The 23,141-nt window shown below is 35.6% G+C and overlaps 3 protein-coding genes across 3 annotated transcripts; 1 reads left to right on the forward strand and 2 right to left on the reverse strand.

Annotated features, from left to right (window-relative positions):
* Positions 1-1,704: 1,704 nt before the first annotated feature.
* anxa5a (annexin A5a) lies at positions 1,705-15,939 on the forward strand. The gene is made up of 13 exons (XM_044126505.1): positions 1,705-1,782; positions 1,899-1,924; positions 3,392-3,476; positions 4,401-4,495; positions 6,133-6,246; positions 7,509-7,599; positions 8,196-8,275; positions 8,591-8,641; positions 10,684-10,777; positions 11,400-11,495; positions 11,663-11,721; positions 12,553-12,675; positions 15,147-15,939. The coding sequence occupies exons 2-13, from the start codon at positions 1,922-1,924 to the stop codon at positions 15,204-15,206; spliced, it is 951 nt and encodes a 316-aa protein (XP_043982440.1). The 5' UTR covers positions 1,705-1,782; positions 1,899-1,921; the 3' UTR covers positions 15,207-15,939.
* Positions 15,940-19,330: 3,391 nt separating this feature from the next.
* Positions 19,331-20,442, reverse strand: fgfbp1a (fibroblast growth factor binding protein 1a). Its single transcript, XM_044126506.1, has 2 exons — positions 20,325-20,442; positions 19,331-19,970 (listed from the first exon to the last, which is right to left on the reverse strand). The coding sequence occupies exon 2, from the start codon at positions 19,949-19,951 to the stop codon at positions 19,343-19,345; it is 609 nt and encodes a 202-aa protein (XP_043982441.1). The 5' UTR covers positions 19,952-19,970; positions 20,325-20,442; the 3' UTR covers positions 19,331-19,342.
* Positions 20,443-21,712: 1,270 nt separating this feature from the next.
* Positions 21,713-22,982, reverse strand: fgfbp2a (fibroblast growth factor binding protein 2a). The gene is made up of 2 exons (XM_044126507.1): positions 22,269-22,982; positions 21,713-22,098 (listed from the first exon to the last, which is right to left on the reverse strand). Exon 1 carries the CDS (start codon positions 22,922-22,924, stop codon positions 22,277-22,279), a length of 648 nt encoding a protein of 215 aa, XP_043982442.1. The 5' UTR covers positions 22,925-22,982; the 3' UTR covers positions 21,713-22,098; positions 22,269-22,276.
* Between the last annotated feature and the right edge of the window lie 159 nt (positions 22,983-23,141).

Below are 23,141 nucleotides of genomic sequence, written 5' to 3' on the forward strand. Positions count from 1 at the left end.
TAAACTTTGCTTCAATTAATTTTGGCTCATGAGAAAAGTATTTGAAAAGGAAACATAAGACTATCACCTTGGTGATGTTACATTAGGTATTCATTAAAAATGAATTTCATGAATTTTATGAATTTCAACTTCTGGGAACTGTTAATGAACAGTTTGCTTTGCTTCAAATCTCAGTTAATCACACATTGATTTGTTAGATTATAAGACTCAAATGTTGCTTCACAAAAATGATTTGATTTCAATTTTGACCCTTTCAAGTCAAAATCTAAATGCAGAACAAAAGAATACATTTTGTCTGAAATTAGTTTAGTTTATTACTGTTGTTCTCAGTTCCTGTGGTGCGTTTTTCACATCCCCATTAACATTTTCACAACTGTTATTGTATTTTGCAAAATAATTAAAACTAATTGTAAAACCTAGTTGATAACCAGCAAAAGCATGTCACTTGCTCTAAATGAATAGTTCATTCCTATACTTTGCAATTTGTAATTGTTTTGAGAAGAGGACCAGCTGTTGTACAAATATTTATGGTGGTGTGAGATAGATATGCAGTGTCCAGAGAGTAGCTTGTCATCCATTGATGTTGTCCCGATAGCAGTCCAGAGACCAAATCTCCATAAAATGGAAACATTTTATGTAAAAAAATCTCTTCATAGGATCTGATATGCTTGTTATTAGCCATAGTGCACTTGTTTATTGCGATTAAAGGAAATTGGTTTCATGTCAGCCTGGGAGTATGTGATATAAAATGATGCGCTCTGTCACCGGATCATCTCCCAGATGGGGTTCACACTCTCATTGTCTCACAAGCCCTCACTTTAATTAAAGTTTGCAGGAAAGGAGATGGCAACGAGGATATATGAGCTATCACTTTGCTGCACTGGGCTCTCTGTCCCCACCAGGTCCTTCTGTTTGGGTCCTTGTTGCTTTAACACACATTTACCTGCTTGATAGGATGTCAAAAAAGTAAATCATACTTAGGGAAAATGAGAAAAAGCACCAAAATAATGACACATTGATAATTTATTATTCAAAATATCAACTTCTCTTGGGCTTTCATCCATCACCATGAACATAATTATGGAATATGAGATTGACCCCCTCTAGACATTTCCTTGGGCTCTTGTGTTGTACTTCTACTCTCTAAGTATTGATTTTACATAATACCCTACGAATAAAGTAAAATACATTTCCAAAATATTCTAACAATTGAAATGAGTTTGACATGTTTGTGAAAAATACACAAAACATTTATTCAATAGTGCTACTTCACTGTGTCTGAATTCTGATAGTATCTTAACATAATGTTTTTGATATTAGTCCCTGATTGAACTCATATTAGGAATGTTAGGTTGATAGGACTTAGCCCAACATATATACATACATATCCAACATATCCAAACACTAAATCTTGTCTTGGCTTTTCCCCATCCTCTTTGTGTCTTGTTATTTTACATTTTACAAGCAAGATATTATTTAAAAAGCTTTTAAGCTGAGCCATGCTTAGTGTGAAGTTTGTCGGACAAAGAAACATTTATGGTGTGTCTCTGGGGAATGAAGACGTCTGTTTAATGTTTTTTAAAAAAGACACAGAGGTGGATGCATGGGGTCATTATCTCTTGTTTCACTGATGTGAAGTGAAATGCAACACTTCCAGCAGATGAGGCAAGTGCCTCTTGCATGCTTTCTCAGTTGAGGAGGAGCTTTAAAGACCATAATAATAACAAAGAGCTCTCCTGAGCCACAGATCATCTGTGAGGAGAGGAAGACACAAACCTGTTGGTAAGAACAGAAAGCTGTTTAACTATTTTTCATCAAAATTGTGGTTGAATCAATTGTGTTTAGGCATGATAACTCACCAGGAAGAAGTTTAATCTGTGTTTTCTTTTTACTTTCAGTTTAAAACATCTATCCAAGTAAGATGGTAAGTGCTGTTTGCAGTTGTTTTATTTTTTGACTGAAAACAATAAAAATCTTTCTTTAGTAGTACCAGCTTACAGAAATAACTTCTGTTTTACCCAATATCTAAGATTTGGCGTGGTGTGTTGTAGTCACACAACTGGGCTAACCTTTATGTTTGACTAATGAACTATGTGTTGCCTCTGAAAGGTCATTGCCTAATCACCTAAATGGCACTGATACTTCAGGGTCTTCCTCATTTCCTCATTCAGAAACACTAACTCTTTTCTTTCTAACCCTAAAACCCTGATCACTTCTCCAGTTTCTTTTTAACTGGGCTGCTACTGTACTGTATATGTGCAGATACATTATATTTTAGCTGATCCCAATTTCACAGTCAGAACTTTCCACAAAGAGATGCTCATTACTAAAACAGGAGTTTTTCTCCAGTTGTATACTTACATAGCACAGCACCTCCATCTGATACACTTGATTTAAGCTGTTGAGACACCTTAGACTATCTGATGAGGATAAGTAGCAAGAACTTAGTTTCAGCTGATGTCATCTGTCTAATTTGTACCATATTCAATTACATGTTTATGGCAACACTATGGGCACAAAGGACTGAAGTTTACAGTTAGAGTTTTGAGACAATGCTGCTTGGCAGCATTCTGGTTGACAGAGAAGTAGTTTAATTCTATAATGAGCATGGAAATGATACATTTTAACTGTAAACTGTACTCACTTTTATGTCTGTATAGTTCCTTGAGTGACTTATTTTATAGCCTTTTTGCTACTTATAAGTCTATCTTATAAGAACCCTCACTGTGAGGAATAAGAGACTATATTTTCTACTTAGTCCTTAATTTTTTTTTTGTTTAAGGCTGCAGCTGAGAAAAAATGTTTTATTGCTCTTCATGTAATTTTTTTTTCTTTTCTGGAAAACACTTTTGAGTACTAGTACAAAAGGGTAAATTTTTAACACCCACATGACAGAGCTAAAGGTCGAGACCTCAAATTCGATGAGTAATGGGAAGTTTAAGGAAACACCGTCAATGGTTTTAAAACCTACTGCAGCATTGGTAGCCGTTGTTAGTGATTAATAGAGCAGCTGCTGAATTATTCACAATCATTTTCAGCATATTTTATCTTTTTTTTGCAGCAACAAAATAAAGCATTTCTGTGCGACATTTACTATTTCCAGCAAGATAAATTATTTCAAAAGCCATTCAGGCCTAAAGTGTTTGCTCTAATGATTGTTTACATCACATTTAAAACTTGCTGGGTGTTTCTACTGATTTACTGTTTAAAAACAAAATAATACTTAAATATTTCAGGATAAAAAGACAATCACAGCGCATGAGCATGAGTGTTTACTTTTGTTGTAATTTTGTAGAATTGAGCAGATAATGATAAACAAAGACAATATATAAAACGTTAGTTGTCACTTTTGGAAATAATGTTTATCCCTTTTCCCTGTTTCTGTCTGCAGGAGTACAGAGGCAGCGTTAGGCCTTTTGTTCATTTCAATGCAAAACATGATGCTGAATTTCTTCATAAAGCCATGAAAGGAATTGGTAAGCATGCTAAATGGGGGAAATACTTAAATCTTTAAAAAACACCACCTCCAGTTCCATTGGAGGTTTGGTTGTTAGCGCCCTGATCCTGTCATGACATCAGCATCAATTGTGTTTTATCCTTTCCTCAAGTTTATGATCCTTTGGTTGGTGAGAAATCTGTTCTTCCACAGATCTCTCCCACGTTTCTTGTATTATACTTTCATCCATTCAACATATTTCCAACCAAAATATGTCTAATCAAGATAAAAGTGTGTGTCCTTTGTAGAGTAATGCTCCATCTGTACATGTCACACATTATTACTGATATATGCCCATCGCTTCCTGTTTTTAAGACAGGCAAAGCTACAGATGTTGTTTTATTGTCAGGAAGTGTTTTTAGAAGAAGTTATACTTTATTTATGTTTTATACATATGATGACATTTGTCCTTTATTCAAGTGCACCTGATTATCAATTATTACAGTGTTATCATTAGGAAGGTGACTTATAGTTAACATCAGTTACTAGCATGGCTTTTGATGAAGTCATGTTGTGATTGTTCATATTGTATTTTCTCTGTTGAACAAGGTCAGGTTAAGTGGAATATTTGCATTATGGATAACCTTAGAATAGGAACCTTTTACTGACTGGTGGGAGTCTATGTTTGCGTGGAGATGGACAATTACTTTGGAGAAAATTATTTCACCAAAGCCATCAAACTCACCCAATATTAAAATCAGCTCTATTTGGAGCAACAGAGCACAAAATTGTGTTGAATTGGAGCAAATATGTAATTTGTGTCTGATAATTAGCCCCATTTTCAAATATAAAACATTTAAGCACAAAATGAATGCATAACTTGTAATTGATTTTTATTATTATACATCAAAACACAGTGTCCAGAGTTTTCACAATAAATGTACGTCATGAAACTGTGTTACAGGTACAGATGAAGATGCCATTCTCATGGTTCTAACCGCCCGCAGCAATGATCAACGTCAGCAGATTAAAGCAGCTTATAAAAAAGCCTATGGGAAGGTGAGTTCTGGAAAGTTAAATGGAAAACTACCAGCAACTGGCTGTCAGTAACCTAAATATAGAGATAATATTTTACTCCCAGGATGAACCTAATGTATGTTCATACACTACTTAAAAAATGAATATAGAAACACTCATAAAAAAAAAACTTCTAAGAAGCAAGTGTAAGTCAAATTATAATTTAAAACCTCAAATTTGATTTTTTATACCTCTGTTTAGATCCATATTTTTAATTGACTCAACATAATTCGAATCAGCCCAGAACAGCTACATTTTTGCTTGAAGTTATTCTTTCTTTTTTAAAATTTATTTTCTGCATAAATTATTTTGTTCATGTTAATTAAAAAGAGACACAGGCTGCCTGGAGCAAGATAGTGGACACAGACATATTTTCTGATATGCATATAGTTCTAATTAAAAGATTTTCTCAAAACAATGAGCAGTGATGGAGGATGTAGGTGCACTCATGCATTTTGTGTAGCCCTAACCCTAACCCTACCACTGATAGTAAAAATATGAAAAGGCCTTGACTCCATGCTTAGAGACAAATCCTAAACACTTTCATAAAATACTAAAAATACCTAAAAATTAAAGCAGTGTTTTGTCCAGCAATATCCACAACAAAAGTTTAATGCCTGTTCAGCTATTAAATCAGGAAAAAAAATAAAAATAAATAAACATTTAGGTAAAGTAGTCTCCATGGAACAGAAAGCTGTGCAGCTTGTTATAAAGAAACTTCGACATTTCATGCTTTAACACAGAAATGCGGCAGAATTTACAAACACACAAATTAAAAAGTGCATGTTTTGTTTTTTTTTTTTTTACTTTTTAAAGATATCAAATATGGTCCAGACAAATGATAACAATCTAGTGTAATGAATAATTATTTGTAGGCAGATTCAGGTTCTAAATTTGACATTTAAGTTGTTAAGCAATTAAAATATTATTCAAGTGTTTATGATAAATAACTATTTGCTGAAGAACAACAAATTTGCCGGTTCACCTGGATTCCACCCTGTGAATCCGGGTGGAATGTTAGTTGCTCTAGTAATGAGTTATTTTGTGGATCAGCTCAGGAAACAGACTTTGCACCTGCAGCTACAGAGCGGAACATATTCTTGGGGAAAGGTTATTAGGTAATAATTTTTGTTTGTTAAAAAATACTGTTCTTAAAAAACAACAGTTTGAATCCATCCATCCATTCATTTTCTGTATACCCTTGTCCCTATGGGGGTTGGGAGGGGTGTCTCACTCTCTCCAGCGAGACATTTCGGGCGAGAGGCGGGGTAACCCTGGACAGGTCGCCAGTCTGTCGCAGTCTGTATTCAATAAATATAATTAATTTTGACTTACTGACTCGTTTTGTGCTGGTAACTGTCTAGCGACATAGTTAGCTACAGAATTGTTATACAGTAACTGCAATGAGTAAAATCTGGTTTAAATTTTCATATCTTTGACATATGATTGACCCTCAGTTCTCTTTTTTTTCAAGTACCGTCTAGACTTTTAAATTGATTATTTCAACCTGCATCACTCATTTTGCCAGGATGACTAATACATTGTGGGTGAAGATTTCTACACAAATACATTTCTTAATGATTTTCGTCCTCTTGTTATTATTCATTCTGTGGCGGCAGGACTTAGTCAGTGCACTGAAATCGGAGCTCGGTGGGCTGTTTGAGGCCCTGATTGTGGCATTGATGACGCCGCCGGTCTTATTTGATGCAACTCTGCTACACAAGGCTTTGAAGGTAACTAAGAAAACTTTTCCTGAAATGCTTCAATTTGTCCAGGTTTCTGATCTCATGCAAATTATTCTGAATTTCCAGACCAGGTAATTTGATATTAATCTTCAACATATAAGTTCCTTTTTGGTGTTCATTAAATCCCTAAAAGAACTAGTCTATGCTCATGAAAATTACATTAAGGTGATTTTTTTTCCCCTCATAAAAAATCTAGTTTGTCTTAAAAATGGATTAGATGTAATTCTAAACCTTTGGCTCATTTAGAACCCACTGACTTATGAATGGGCAAATTGGTTCATATCTCCATCTCTGTTGGTTGTCTGGTAGCAGCTGCTCTCCTTCATACAGCAGAAATACTGAGCAGATGTGCTGCAGTAATTCAGTCATAAACGTTTAAAACTAAGCAAACTTTCTGAGGAAAGAGGAGGGATTTGAAGTGTATGCCAGCCCTTTTTGAAAGGTTGAAATATAAGCGTGGTGCAACACTTGGTGATTTTACAATAATTCAGCAGTTCAGTAATGATACTTTCTAAGCTACAAACGTTTTTATTCAACAGTCTTTTGATTTCCTCTTTCTTTATATTTTTAGAGTGTCTTAAAATAATTTTGACCAAAGATCTCCAGGCTTTTTGAAATTCCTTGGAGGGTTTTCTTTGGTCTTTGGCTGTATTTATTTATTTTATTTCATTTTATTTCTCTACTAATGCTAAGTAACATTCTCAAAATTTATGTAATGATTCTGAAAATATGCGCTCTTCTGTAAATCTTGCTGTTGTTTTCATCCCTCCTATTTTCATAAAATCACATTGATTATGTTGCTTATGGTCAGATGTGCAAATAATTATAAATATTGGAACAGCTTGAATTAAAAATGAGAAGGAAAAGATCTTCCTGCAGTGGGTCTTTTTCATACCTTTTTTAATATGCTTCTGGTTCTCGTTAATGAAAATCATTTGTCATGATGTCTCATGTTAATGCAATGATGGCCTTTTATTTCTCTCTCTATGTGCTTTGGATCTAGGTTGAAACTGTTTTCCTTTAGCGCTTCACATCACCGTTTTAATGTATTTTCATATTTAACATTAAAGTTCAATGTTTTCTTTGGTTGTCTTCTGAAACAAATAAAAACATAAAATATTTAATGCTTTTCAGCTTGAAGACATTTAGAGACATTTCTCTAAAGTCTGACAAAAAAAAGTGTTGTCTGAAGCACATCTACATTGTTTCATCCTGAACTCCAATATTCATGTACTCTGTTTGCTTCCCAGGGTGCAGGGACTGATGATCAGGTACTGATTGAGATCTTGGCCTCCAGGACTGGTGATGAGATTAAAGATATCAGCAAAGTCTACAAGAAAGGTGATGTAATGAGGCAGACCAGAACAGAGAAATTATGATTTCTAGAACTGCAGTCAGGGAGTGGAGACCATGATGGATTACAGCCTAGAAACATGAAACCAGCTTTGTGAAATCCCCATGATAGATTTGAAAACAGTTTTTGAACTGTTTTAAATAGTTTAAATCATCTAAGGGTGAGATTTAGGTAGGTTTAAGTAGGATTGAGTTTAATTCTTGAATGATGCCAAGTATGTCTGCATAGAAATAAAGAGGAAGGTTTTACTGTCAGCACGGTAAGTACCCTGATTTTAATCTCTTGCATCATCCTCTCCTTCTACATTTTTACTGTGTTATTCAGATGAAAGAGACCAAATTCTGATGCTATGGATTAGAACTGGTCAACACAATCCTTTTCACATAACATAGAAAAAAGGTCCAAAGCCAAAGAACTGTGTTTCTCTGATGTGGAAAAAGAGACATTCCTGCTAATCAGTTAATCAAATCATTCCTGTTGTAGCTGTCCTTGGAAGATATACCACTATCGATTGCATCCATAAGCAACCATAATGCAGTGAGTCTAAGCTTCCTTTTGTTTCTTTTTCTTATTTTTCCTCCAGAGTTTGGTGGCAAACTGGAGAAGGATATCACCAGTGACACCGGAGGGAGCTACGGGAGACTGTTGGTGATCCTGCTGCAGGTAGAGAGCGGACCGCCTGGGAAGACTTTCCTGTCATGATAATGAGAGCCTCTGGTGATCTCATTACAAAGTCATGAGAGCTTTAAGTCTGAAGTTGAGAGGTGACTGGTAGATGTGTTTTTTTTTTACTAGCGACAGTAAGGTAATCGCACAGTTCTGGGACCTTCTCAGGATAATTTAATCTTCCCGGGTTAGGTTCAGAAGCACCCTGAGTTCATCCACCCTGACCTACTTTTGCTTTCTGTTTGTCACCGTGTCTCCCTGCTTCTGCACCTGCCTGTCCTCTTACATTTCTACTGTTGTTGGCTCGCAAAGGGGAGCAGGGAGGAGGGAGTGGAAGAGGATAAAATTGAAAATGATGCCAAGGTAAGAAAATACTAATCTTAAAAATACATATATCTGCAAGCAAACTAAAAATGCATGAAGAAAAGCATTAAATACTGATTGTTTTGATTATTATCAAACAGTTTTCACATTTTGCACCAATATTGCTTCATAACACATATATTATAAATGAGAAATATTCAGATTTCCAAAACTGAACTAATGTATTGTAATTGGTATTATCTCCAAAACAAAAATATGTAAACTTCTACATGACAGTAAATAAAAATTTGATTCAAATATTGTAAGATCTCTTCATCACTCATTAGACCCAATTTCACCTTTTCCTATGTCAACTAAGCACAGAGTAGCTATGACAAAAAAAAAAAAATACAAATACATTCTTGTATCCGTGTGATTTCAATGGCACTGTAAAAGCAGTGTCTACTAATCTAATGCTCTGCATGAACTAATCATTATCAGTGTAACCACCTTTGTTTTGGCAGTTTGCAGCTCTGGAGCATACAGATACATGATAATAACAATAAATGATGCCCACTAATTTGGTGAAGGAAACAGTTTCCAAAAAAATCTAAAGTCCATCTGCAGTGATATGGGGTGTTCATAACATTCTGAACATTTAAGACAATGGAACAGCAGACCAATGCGGAGGTCAGATAACACAATGCCCAAAGAGGTGACAAGAGGTCCCAAGAGCTCCATACTAGACTGTACAAGCCTCAGTTAGCAATTAAATGTTAACAGTCCTGACATGACAGCAGTAGAAAGCCTATTGAGGAAGAATAACAAATCTGGAGCTTTGGAAAGTCGCTCTTTTATGAACTATGGTGTTTATTGACCAGATTAGATGAAAACATGGATATCTGACCCTCATGCTCAGCACCATGTTAGGAGAAAATCAAACAGAACATGTCAGCACAAACATCTCATACCAACTAAGTGCAGTGGTGGAGAAATGATGAGTCAAGCTTTCTTTGAGCTACAGGTTCTGGGCACTTTGCAGTCATTGAATTTACCATTAATTAATTTGGACAAAAAAAGTATTCTTCAGCCAAAGATAATAGAGATAATTGTAAACAGTAAGTTGGGTTAGAGGGCCAAAAAACAAATCTATCATCAGTAAATCTGAAGCAGACTGGCAGAAACAGGAAATAATCAGTGTTTCATTGTTTGCTGTACACAAAAGATGAACAGGGAAGACTAACTCTTCCTCCATATGCTGCGCCTCTTCTTGCATCGCTACAGAACATTAGTTTTAAACACAATGAGCTGCATAATCATCCTTTATAGATAGACTACTCCCCTCATTTGCACTTTACTACTCAGATAATAGAAAGCTATTAAGCTCTATGACAATGCAAACTGTAAGAAGAGACTCCCCAGACCTACTGGGAATTTGAGTCACCTCGACATTAATTTTTACGTCCTGTAACAAGCAGCACAAACAGCTTTGAAAGTTGAAAATGCAGAGGTGCATTCTAAATAACAATCCAGAGGACAAATATAGTAAGTTAAAGATTAAATTAAATTTCATAATTCTCTTTGTCAACATATTGTTCTCTGAGATTGTAGAGCAGCTAAAAACAAATCTGATTTTGTCTATAGAGCAGCCTCGGTCAAAATGACATAGTATCAACCTTTGGTTAGAGGACATCTACTTTAAAAGTAATTTCTCTAATATAAAGCAGTGAAATTGGATCTAACACATAAATCCTTTTCATAATGTGCCTGTAAGAACATCACAATCAGCTTTTTTAAACTAAATTATTCAGTGATCACTTCAGGAGAAAATTACAAGGTTCAATGCGTTTATCAAATGATCATGGTAATTTGTCATTTCCTAAAATGTGAGTTGTCTGAGAGGAAAAATTGAGAAACTACCATTTAGCTGCTGAAGAATAAGCCTAAGGTTAAGAATTTCTCTGTAATAGCAAAGAAAAAAGTGAAACATACTTATCCTCGGGTGTTTCTCGTCAATCTGAAGCCCTTCATTACTGCCGTCATACCGGCTCTGCCAGGTGGCTGCATATGTGTGAACACAGGTGTGTGCTCTGCCATCACAGGACCTGTACGCCGCCGGTGAGGAGAAATTTGGCACAGATGAAGAAAAATTCATCACAATTCTTGGCAACAGGAGCTTTGAGCATCTCCAGAAAGGTGAGGTTTGGCCATGGCATTGTAATATCAGAATGCTCACTCGATGGTTGCTGCCCTTTGATAAGCAAGGTTGCCCAAATCCCCAGATCTCAGCAACAACACAGCACAGATCCAGGTATTATAATGGTGAAATACACAACAGCCTCAACCTCAGCAGCTCTCCTCTGGGGCAAATATTGTTTACTGGGGTTGCAGGTCACAGAGGCAGGTGGTGAAAGTTTATCTGAGTGGTAACGAGTCAATCTGAGGACATAAAGTTAGTTTGGTATGAAATGGATGAGTTTGGACAGCAGAAAACTTTGTTGGGTTTACACATTGTTTTTCACTATTAAGAGGTTTAAAGTCGGAACAATGTAGAAACATTTGAGCCTGGAAAACTGTTGATATTTTATAAACAATTGGAAACATTTTAGAAACAGTTCTGAACAAATATCAAATGCAAATATGATAGTGGTGTAAAAGTTGAGAGAACATTGTTTGCATGAACCACTGAGACATTTTCAAGTTTCAAGTAGATTTTGTTTATCCCTCTGACAACCTATAATAGAAAGCCTTCAAAATATCTTCATTTTCACTTAAACTTCAATGTTTTCCTTCTGAATAAACCATATAACTTTGTTAGTTTTTGATGAGTACAAGAAGATCTCTGGCTCTGACATAGAGGACAGCATTAAAGGCGAGACTACTGGGAACCTGGAAGACTTACTGCTTGCTGTGGGTAAGACCCACTTTTTCTGTCTGTGTCCAGTTGCAAGACTACAGTATTACTCCCTCTTAGTTTTGTGTTCCTGGCAGACATATTTTAGCAACATTTATACTTGACAGTTTAACACAATTTCATCGTAACACTTTTTAAATTAAATCTCTTGTTCATTTTCTCCACAGTGAAATGTGTCAGAAATGTCCCCGCATTTTTTGCTGACAGCCTCTATAAATCCATGAGGGTGGGTACCAATATTCCTGCCACACACTGCAAAAATAAAATATCCCTGCCACATTGGGGTTATTAATTACAAATTAAAGGACAGTTGCAAATTAAATAGTGTAATAAATAGCAACTCTGGTATTTTCTTTCACTCTCATTGCTGGTCAACCTTCCTGTCCAACTCTCCGCAAGAAAGTAAAAGGTTCCTAAACCCTGCAGATATCAGGGGTCCACTGTAATACCAATACTGTGCAAAGTCTAAGCTATTGCCAGCATCTGTATATTTTCTCTCCAACTTCTCAGACTTTCTTTTAGTCCCTTGATATTGTCTTGATTGGGCTTTCTTAATCTCTTTAAAAGTGTTTTCTTTGAATATTGGCCACTTCATTTGTTATGACAACTTGACAGAAATCGTGATCTGACATAAATTTGTTATACAAGTATTACTGATTAAACTTTAGCTTTAATAACTACATAATTTTTTAAGTTTAATCAGTAATGTTTTTATAACAAATATGTCAGATCATGATTTCTTGGTTAATGTCAAGTTGTCATAACAAAGACCTTTTGAGTAATGTCAACTTTGTATTAAAAGTGTAGTGATTTACCAAATTACACTTTTTGACAACAGTCATAAATAGTCATGAAGACTTATTCATGTTCATGACGCTGTCATGACAATCTTATTCACAACCCGTCAAATAAAGTATTACCAAAGACTGTTTATCCATGAAAGATTGCATTTAATTCACAAAACAAATAAAACCAGTCAGATTACTTTTGTAACTTTTAATTAAGGTGCCCATCTTAACTTTGACCATCTGTTTTATTGGGTATGTTTGATGTTCAGCGGGCTGGAACTGATGATGACACCCTGATGAGGATTATGGTGTCCAGGAGCGAGGTTGACATGTTGGACATCAGAGCAAACTTCAAGAAGATGTATGGACAGTCTCTTTACTCTACCATCCAGGTACAAATCACAAGAATTCAAAACGTCAACATTATTTAGTTTTTTTAATAAACACACTAAATATTCCAGTCCCATTAGAAAAGACAGAAGGATGTAAAATCATCCTTCTTCTGGTTTTCACCTTGCCTACATGTACACATCCATCCTGCATGGTGCTGGTTGTGGTGTGGGTGTGCTGCTGGTGTCACAGCTGTGATGGAGTAGGGATTGCTAATTTACTTTAAATGTCTTGTTCGCAGACTGCTCTCCTGCTTCTCACCATGCTGAAGTGAATTAATCCTCTAGGACCAGATGTTCCTACAGAGAATTATCACTCTCTTTCTTGTGAAACTCCCAAATCTCTGAGACACGATAGATAAATAACACATTAGTGAATAACCTTTGAATAGATGGAACAAAATGCATTCTCAATTCTCTTTCTACATTTTTCATTTAATTGAATTGAAAAGCCATTATCTTTTGAGTTATCCTGTTTACAAAATCATTTTGATAATCTTTGAAAAGATTTCAAAAATGCTATTTTTCTTTTACAAGGACAAAAATGTTCTCACTCACAGCTGGTGTTTTGTGTCAGTTGTTTTATTCCTTTTTCTCACAGTTCCCATGATTCCCTGTAATTTTATTTGTATGGCATTTTGCTGCCACAGTAATAAAACAGGAGGCTTTCAGCATCTCTTTGAGCTGCTGAAAGTTCTTACAGCAAGGATTTTACATCAATCAATTTCTTTTTTTTACTTCACAATGAAACTTTTCAGTCTGAATAAAAATATAACTAGGGCGGAAATGTACAATTTAATTTCTCTTTTGGATCAGTAAAGTAGTGTTTAATTTGAAACTTATGACCATGATTGCACAATGCCAAATAAACAGGACTCTTATGACAATTCAAACTTTTTGCATCACTCTCATGACAGCAGAGACAATATTCCACGGTAATGTCTCTTGCATGGCACCATCAGTTGATCACAAGTACTGCTAACCCACCTCATTTGCTTTTGCCACTTCACTTTAATTCTCTGGCTGGCTGGCAAAGAGATGCTGGAGTTTGGGATAATAACTTTGCCTTTTATAATCAATAGAAGATAGTTTGAGCTTTCTCTTCCCCTCTCTGCTGTTCAGTCCTGCTCTGTATCCATTTTTCATCCATCATTCAATCTTTTCAACTCCTCTTGGATGTGGGATTGTAGCTCATAATAATCGTCCAAACATTGTCTTAACCCAAAACGTTGTGAACAAAAGTCTAGAAAAGAACAAATCTTAACGAACATAACAGAGCTACTCCAACATGCTGCTACCATATTTCGCACAATTCAAGAAATGTCAAGAAGTTACTAGAATTTGAATTAGGGTCATTTCTTATTAGGGTAAAAACAGTTTGAATTGAATAAATCGAAAAGAAATTAGCTTTAATCATGACATTATAAGATTTTTTATTTCCGAGGTGGAATAATGAACGAATTTTAAAAACAGAAATTTGACACACAGTCAAATTTATTGTGAATTTTCTTCAATCCCACAGTCAAGATTATTCATATGTGATCAAATATACAGATTTACCTCTACTAATATTTGTCTCTTAGATATTTGCACAGAAAAAATACAGGCTATTTTTTAGCCATGAGCAATATTCTGGTATGATACTAGTTGGATATTTGATTCTTGAAGAGCTCATTAAAACTGGTTGCTTTCCTGAAAGGAATCTAGGTTTGAAACATAGTTTCGTTTAAAAATAAAATAAAATAATATGGATTTGTTCCAGATGCTTAATGTTTGCCTGTTTTATTTGTTGATGTGTGTTTAGGATTATTCTCTTGTTGGAAATCTAATTAGGAAATTATTTGTTTTAAAAATTTACCAGTACTGAAGGAACCAAAACAAACCCTCATTTTGATACTACCACCTCTGAGCTCAACATCTGTTATACTTTAGCATTCCTGAGACTTTGCAAAGGTCCTGGAGAAAGTTTCTCACCAAACAATTTAAATTATTTTTATCAGTTTTGATAAGAAGAGTGTCCAGTATCATCAATCCACCCTGGAAAAATAAGAAAATAATCAAATGATTAACCAGATTTAACATGACATTCTTTCCCCTGATGAGTGTTTGAGCTTCTAATCAAGCAACTTAAGTTTGACAATTTTGCAGAAATTACAACTCTTGACATATGAAGAGTCTTTTCTGCCATGGCACGATTTTCCCCCAGATGTGAAACGGTTGTTCTGCTTCTACCAGAAAGGACAGAGCCAGTTTGAGCTTGTGTGTTCTGCTGTAGGGTACATCGCCATGTGGAGAGGAGGAGCAGGATATCCAATCATGGATCCTCACACCCACACACGTCACATTAAGAGTCATTGTTACATCCGAAGTGTCTCTGGAAAAACACTGAAGGGAAATTGATCAATTCAAACACAAAAGGAAGAAGAATTTTCTGCCTGTGACTAAAAAGGGTTCCACATCCTTTCTTTTTGTAGGAGGACACAGCAGGCGACTACCAGAAGGCGTTGCTGTACCTCTGTGGTGGAAAGGATTAATCATGTTTGAGGGATGAGACAGTTCTACTCACAAGGGATTACATATTGATCCATGTTCTTCTTCTTTTCTGACTATACTGTGGATTAAATGAATGTAAATTATTCACATATCACTACAGACAGCATATTTGCAAGACGAAGGTCACTTACAGTCTACTTCATACATTCATTAACAGCAGCCCTTTTTAGTGGTCAGTGTTGATGCAGACTTCAATTTAAAGTGGAAAATAATGAATCTTATCCTAGATGATAAGTTAATCTAATATGCAGCTTCTTTGTCAAGCTCACATTCATGGCAGTTGGTTACCTCTTTTGTGCTTTTTTTAGGAGTTAAATCAGCTCACAGAAAATAATACTGCTGATCAATTATTTAAGCAACATGTCCACAGCACTGCTGCTGTCATTAATTACAAATGAGATGCTGAAATCCAAACCTGCTGTCAGTAGTCAATAAGTAATAGAAGGCCATTATATACATGCTGTCTGAAATTAGGACCTTTTCATGAAAGGCACATGTGGTAAGCAACCCACAGATGACAAATGGTCCACTTCACTGAAGCTGAACCACAGGGTGGCAGCAAAGTTCAGAATCTGCCCCAAATCTCAGCAGTGACCCAGTAGAAATTAACTTTAACTCTCCACCATAAAAAAGTTTGTTTCTAACTTCATATGCTTATTGAAAGTATTTAAAGTTAAATAGGTCTCATTGTTCTTAAGCTGTAAGAAATGTTATGGGTTCATCACACATACCCACATTTTAGAATAATAACTAGTTTAATGTTTCTGAATGTCTTTCTGCTTTGTCTGTTTCTTTATATGTTACTGTAATTTTCAAATCTAATCTGTATAATATTTATGAACAGTTAAATAAATCATTAAGCACTGCATTACAAGTTTCCTTTAATATCTTCTGTGTTTCAGTGTTTTATCGTTTTATTATAAAGATGTGCACTGTGACTTTCATCAGCGGTGGAGCATTTCACACTGCAACCAACAGCACCAACTAATCACACATGGTATCGTACCAATAGTACATTCTTGTGCAGTTTCATTAATTCTTTTAATCCTCTTCACCTGAGGTTCTGTTCAAACCTCATTTGTACTCATACAAAGGCATTCATATGAACATTTAGGCCGTACACACATACACACACACGCACACCCACGCACACACGCACACACAGACACACTCATTCCCTAATCTACTTTGTGTTAAAAAGTGGAGTGTGTTCTCATTTATTTTCAGTTTGACCGACTGATATTTGTCAGCCAATCAGGAGCTGCAGGCAGTCACACCACCTGTAACTCCACACTTTGCTGGGTCCACAAAGCAACTCTAGCATTGTTTCTAATGTTTCAGAATAAACTTTGAAGAATTTGTGGTGTAATCTCAGCAGGAACTGAGATTATTATTTTTTTATTAAACTTCTTAAGTGATCAGACCAGGAGTTGCAAGGAAGCTATGAGTTGCACAAATGCAAAGATTACATTTTTCTCAAGTTTAAGCCATATTTCAAGCATCAATTCAACACTTTAACTCCTACAGAGCAAGAATTACTTAGGTTTTTAACACACTGAGTATCAACTGCAAAATATCCCTTCTCTAATTTACAAACACATTATATTAAGAGCAATAAATTTACTTAAAATGGTCTTACTACACTTTAACAAACAAAGGTGTTCCCTGGTCTGAGCCGTATGAGAGATAACTGAAGACGAAGCCTGTAACTTCCACTCACCATAAAAATAAACATACAGAAATGTGGCTTATCCAGCACAAAAGAAGTGATTTTGGCCTATTTTCTGCAAATATTTAAAATATCTAATACTTGTTTCACCAAATACATTGAGTCACCTGTTTAATTTTCCCAGAAATATCAGTTTTGTGTGTTGATATGTGAGTATTTTTAACTTGTCAAGAGGTTGGCTCAAGGTCAAGGATGAGCGGAGAGAACAACTCTGGACTTTCCAGGTAAGGTTATTTGATATTTTTCTATTTTCTTTTTTTACCTTTTATATTACTGTTTTAACCTGAAAAAACTTTGTGTTTTTTTTTTAAAGGTCTTTATTTTTAAATTAGAGTTAAACCCCAGGAAGCAAATACTCTCAAGGTTTCAAAGTCTAAATAGAGATTTTGTAGTTTCTTGTTTCTGGCTGTTTCCTTCCAAAAAGTAATAGATTTTAACTTTAAGGTGGTAAATATTAGTCTTTCCTGTTTGTCAAACGTCAAACCAACCTTTAAACCTTTATTTATAATTAAAAACCCTCATGTGTAGAGAGTGAAAATAGCATAAACTACTATTCAGACACAGATCCTTCTTTCTTTTAATGGACTGCACCTGTAGAGTATTCTGAGAAATTAGTAATAAATAAATAAATAAATAAATAAATAAATAACACACCAGTTGTGAATCAGCAGAATTAGGTGCACAAAGGTGCTGCAGCTGGACTACAACCATCACTGCTACCAATAAGCTCAATAATCATTTGCAATTTAAATGGCATTGTTTCCATACTCATCTTAAAAAAACATTATTTGCAAATTTGTGTTGTTTGCACAGCTTTTAGTTTTTGATAAACCTACATGCCTCAATGCTGCTACTAAGTATTCTATTCTATTCTATTCTATTCTATTCTATTCTATTCTATTCTATTCTATTCTATTCTAACCAACCCTCCCCTCCAGCAGCAGTGGTGTTCTGCTTTCAGCAGGTGGAGTTTTATTGCATTGCTTGAAGTAAAATTCCTCCCTAAGTACACTTTTTTATTTCCCTGCAATCCTCCTGACTTTGTGACTGCCCTCTAATTTTCTTTTCTCTTTAGCCACATTGCTTAAGTCTTTCTTTTTTTCTACAATAACAAATTTCAAACAAAGAGCAGAAGGGAGCCTGCTGAGATTCTGAACTCGATGGATATCAGCTGTAGGGATTGCATTATGTCACAGCAGGAGTTCAGGGCTAAATCAAGAGAAAAGTATAAAGTTATTCCCCTCCTAAAATCCCAGCCTGACCTCAGGCCATGATGATTTCTGAAAGTCTGCTTTTTAATGACTTCTGTCTGACTGCTGAATGCTGATATCCACATTTTGTGTGCTGCCGATGATTCAAGCATGAGCAGATTATTACCAGTAGGAAGTTCAAGCTACATAAAGACCAAAAGGAGACACATCTAAAAATATGCAGCCTGAAAATAAAATAATAAAATAGTTTATAAAAGCTGATGTTTATTTTCTAATGTAGATTTTAAGGCTGAAATCTGTCTAGAAATTAAACTAAAGTCCTCTGATTGAACTTGATATTATACATTCTGGCATAAAATAAGATAACATTACCCAGCATGGTTGCTTCACACCTAAAGACATTTGAATTAATGTAACCGAGGGAAACATACGTAAAAAAAGAAAAAAAAGATTAATAGCTAAAAAATGATCAGTTGAAAAAGCTAATCTGATAACTGCCCAGATATTTAGGATGATTTCACCAAACTCTAGTTTGTTTGCCTAGAAAGCCAGGTTTGTTTGGGGGAGGTTTAATTCACAAATTCTGGTCCTCCTACAAACCTACAGTAGGTATTGGTTCACTTAAAGTAAACTCTGGCACAGTTTGAATGCATATGTAAATGGCAAATAATTTATATACAACCTGGAAAAAAGTTTCACCAAGAACTGAGCCTTGGGGTATGCCTGCATTAATTTTTCAAAACAATAATTTTCCACAACTGCTCACAAGCTACAAACAATGATTTCAACTGCTCAAAAACACATATTTCTGATTACCATTACTTATTGTTTTATTTATGAAGTGCCTTTTTAATATCCAGTAAAACTGCTTCATTAAGAGTCCCCTTTAAATAATGAACATGAAACTTAGCAATGATTTATTTCAGATGGATTTAATTGTTCATCATCACAATGGGAAAAATGACTTTAAGGTTCACATAACAGTTTAGTTTCTATCATTTAAATACATATTTTCATGCAAGTAGAATAAACAGTTATTTTATTTCCAACGTGCAGTGACTATCACTTTACAAGTTAAGTCTCTTATAATCTCTTTACAAGACCACAAGAAGCATTAAGAATACATTTAAATACTGTATGTTCTGAAGTGACCACACAAGCCAAGCTTGTTTCTATCTCAGCAATCATAATTGTTCACCATGGTGGAAAAAAATGTGCAAACGCTGGACCAGGAGTCACTGCAGAACTCTTTGGCCAGTTTCTTGTTCTTAGGCAGGCAGGATTTGGTGGCTGTGTCTGGAGCTGCTGGAATGTAAGGCAAAGGAGTCACAGCCTTCTGGGCAACTACAAGCCTAAAGTGAGCCTCTCTGGGGGCTTGTTTGCACACGCCTGCCCTCACCAGTAACTTTTCATTATGACACAGGCTGTTTTGCTTCTTCAGAGCCCTGGTAATCTGCTTCCAATACAGTAAAGTGTTGGAAGTATATTGGGGACAAAGAGATGGTCTGCCCATATATCTACAGATGAAGCTGTTTTCACCTGTTTTGCAAGTAACGAAGAGGAACAAAGGATCATTTTCTGTTGCAGTCCAGGTGCAACGTGAACCATCTTTTGTGACAAATTTGTCTCCAACAGGTTTCACACGGCTCAGTCCTGATCTTTCCTTGCGATGTCCTCTGTCCCCCCGTCCTCTACGTCCGTGAATCCTCTGACAGCTGCCCAACATCATCTGATGGGAAATACAAGCGAGCACCATCAGGATGGCCATGTTGGTGAGGAGAGCCATGAAATCCACAGAACACCCCCTGAAAAAGAATTCATTAGAGATATGACCCAATATCACTCATAATGCACTTTTCAAAGAAAACTGTTTTAAGCCACTATCAGGTAAACATTCTGGAAGAGTTGAGAGAATAATCAAACTTTTTAAAATAGCATTTCATTCCTATTTGAGTTTGAGAAACTGAGGGATTGATTTCAAAATGAGATTTACACAAATGTTGTAGCTTCATAAAAGAGAACTTATTTAATCTGAGTTCACTTTACATTAATCTATGTATAACACTTTAGCAAAAAACAAATCTTTTGCCGCCGATTTAAATATTGGTAGAAAAGTTCTACAGAGCAGGCATACTGAAAAAAAAATTGATCAAACTTACTTGGCGTTTTCAGAGAAAGTTCAGTTTGCTGTCCTGACACATTTGAGCTCTCTCGTCTTTTCTTGCAGGTTACAAATGCTGCTGCAAAGTCAGCCCTCCCCTTCATACCCAGAGCCACACACACAATGTATCAAATACACACACACGCACACGCCCACACACACACACACACACATATATGCATGTACTCAATAACAACGTCCAAGCGAATACACTTACTGAATTCAAAAGTGGTTAGAAATAAAGTAAGCTTAACTTTCTTCCAGGCACATTTGGCCCCAAAATAAAACAAATTAACTTTATTTGTATTAAAATCAGGTACTATGACCATTACACAAAAATAAATCAGCTGAATTGTAATACATTGTGCCTCACTCTCTGACTGAAAGGGAGTAAATATATATATATATATATATATATATATATATATATATATATATATATATGTATATATATATATATATATATATATATATATATATATATATATATATATATATATATATATATACATATATATATATATATATATATATATATATATATATATATATATATAATGTGTAAGTGATGAAAATCTGACTTTACCTACGCTGAAGAATCACATTTAAGAGAATTTTCCAGTTTCAGAATGAGCTTCCTGGTTCAAGAAATCTAAGCTACACAGCAAGAAATTCCGTAATTTTAAGAAAAGATGACATCTGTGACATTTTAGTCCTTCACTTGAACATCTGTGAGGTGCGGTGGAGATAAAATGATTTTAAAATGTTCCAGGTGCACCAGCATGAGAAAAAAAACCAAGTGGGGTTTAATGCATTTACACGATGAAGGTCATTCTTCCTTAGTTAACTTCATTAGTTTGACTCATGAATCATGAAGCAGGAGGATTAATGTTTTCATATTTATCACATTGCAACCACAAAGTTCAGTGCATATTAATGGGATTTTATGCAACAGATAAACACAAGGTAGGTAACTGCAAAGTAGAAGAAGAGAAATGCAAAGTTTTTAATTTTTTTTGCTAATAAAAATCAGAAAATCGGGTTAAGTTGTTAATATGATACTAAAAGAAGAAATTAATATTTGTAGTAGGACAATGGAGGATTTCTCTGGTCTCTGAGACATTTACCTTAAGAAATGAATGCCAATAATTGTCAATAAAAATGTTCATATGTGGGACAGGAACAGTGTCCTGCTTATTGAGTAAGAAAAAAAATCACTGAGCTATCTGTATGCTTCATGATGCATCATACACTTGTTGTATGAAAAAAAATCTAAAATTCAAATTTTACATTTACAAAAAAAAATTTACATTCAGAATTTCACATGCACTACTGTAAATAAAGCAGATTGATAAGAATTGTTTAACTAATAGTGTTTATTTCTCAGTTAAAAGCATTTTCACAGTCCATATATATTTTTCAAAATATACCAGTAGAGAAAAAGTGTTTTCACACAACAAACATAAATTCTGATTGCAACAAAAGTTAATCAAGCTAATTATAGTAAATATCACAAAAAACACAAACATCTATACTATCTTTTCACAGGTTAAAGCAGTTCTAATTCATACAGGTCTACATGCAAAACATAAAAGAAACTGCTGAAGGTTTCCAAAGCAAAACGTAGCAGTAAAATCAGAGAAATAAAAAAAAAGTAACAGCCACTGTAGTACCAGACTAATTCCGTAAGAGGGCGCTATAGATGTTTCAAAACAAATAGCTGGCCTGGATTTTTCCTCCACTGGTGGTTTCAGTCACCAAATCAGCACAATCTGTATGCAGAGGAAGATATAAAACCTGATAGTTATGAATCAATGATGAAAGAAAATAACGTTTAAGCAAACAAGATTACACAGGATTATACTTGTGTAATAAGTATTATCCTATATAAAATATATACAATAAAAGATATAAATCCTGAAAGGAATTTTCTGCTGCTCACCATTTTTGTTAATTCCGAAACCAACCAATTACAAAGGAACAGACGCCCTGCAGGGACCTCCAGCAGTACTGCTGAGCCATTCTCCTCCGGGCGCTCTCAGTCGGAGCTGCCGTTGGCTGTGATTTGGCTCTCTGTGTGGTTTTAACTTTCCCTGAAGCCCGAGCTGTTTTAAAAGGTGTCTTCATTGTCAAATTCGGTCTTCCATGTGCAGCTGAACTTTGGGATTTTCTAGGCTGCTTTGATGGCTGCGCTGCTGGCCGAGACCTTAGGAAAGGACCAGCCGAGAAGATCATCTGAGATTCATCAGTCGCCTTCCTGCACATATGAGGTTTGATCTCCTTAGGTCCCTGACAGGCGTGTGCTTGCTTCCTGAGGACCCACATCATCTGGACGAAGTAGTGCCTGGGGTTTTTGTTGAAAGCACTGCAGGTGTAAGGTCTCCCCATATATTCACACCAGTAGGCACGTCTGTTGCCCTGGCATGACAGCCTCAGCTTTATGTTTTCTCCTTGGCCTGTAAGGATCATGGTGCACTTGTCGTTAGCCTTGGTTTGGAACTTGATGGGATCGTCCCAGATGCTTTGTCTCCTTTCATCCTGTGCCTCAGCTGGCCAAAGGCAGCAGGCCAGCAGCAGAGCAGTGGCTTGGGTCCACATGGTGTCAGATAGATGCCGAGAGCAGGGTGAGAGTGGAACTGCTTGAGCTGAGGCTTCCTCTTGGTATTTATTGGCCAAGCAGACACACAGTAGTTTTAGGGAACAAAAAATGAGTCAGACTAAGAAAAAGTGGTTATATGGGCGGAGGAGGGAAAAGCAACGTTAGTTCCTGCTGAAATGTACGTAAATCCCACTAAGATGCAACATGGATTCTCAT

The sequence above is a fragment of the Gambusia affinis genome, linkage group LG09 (assembly GCF_019740435.1).
Source record: "Gambusia affinis linkage group LG09, SWU_Gaff_1.0, whole genome shotgun sequence".
Lineage (NCBI taxonomy): Eukaryota > Metazoa > Chordata > Actinopteri > Cyprinodontiformes > Poeciliidae > Gambusia > Gambusia affinis.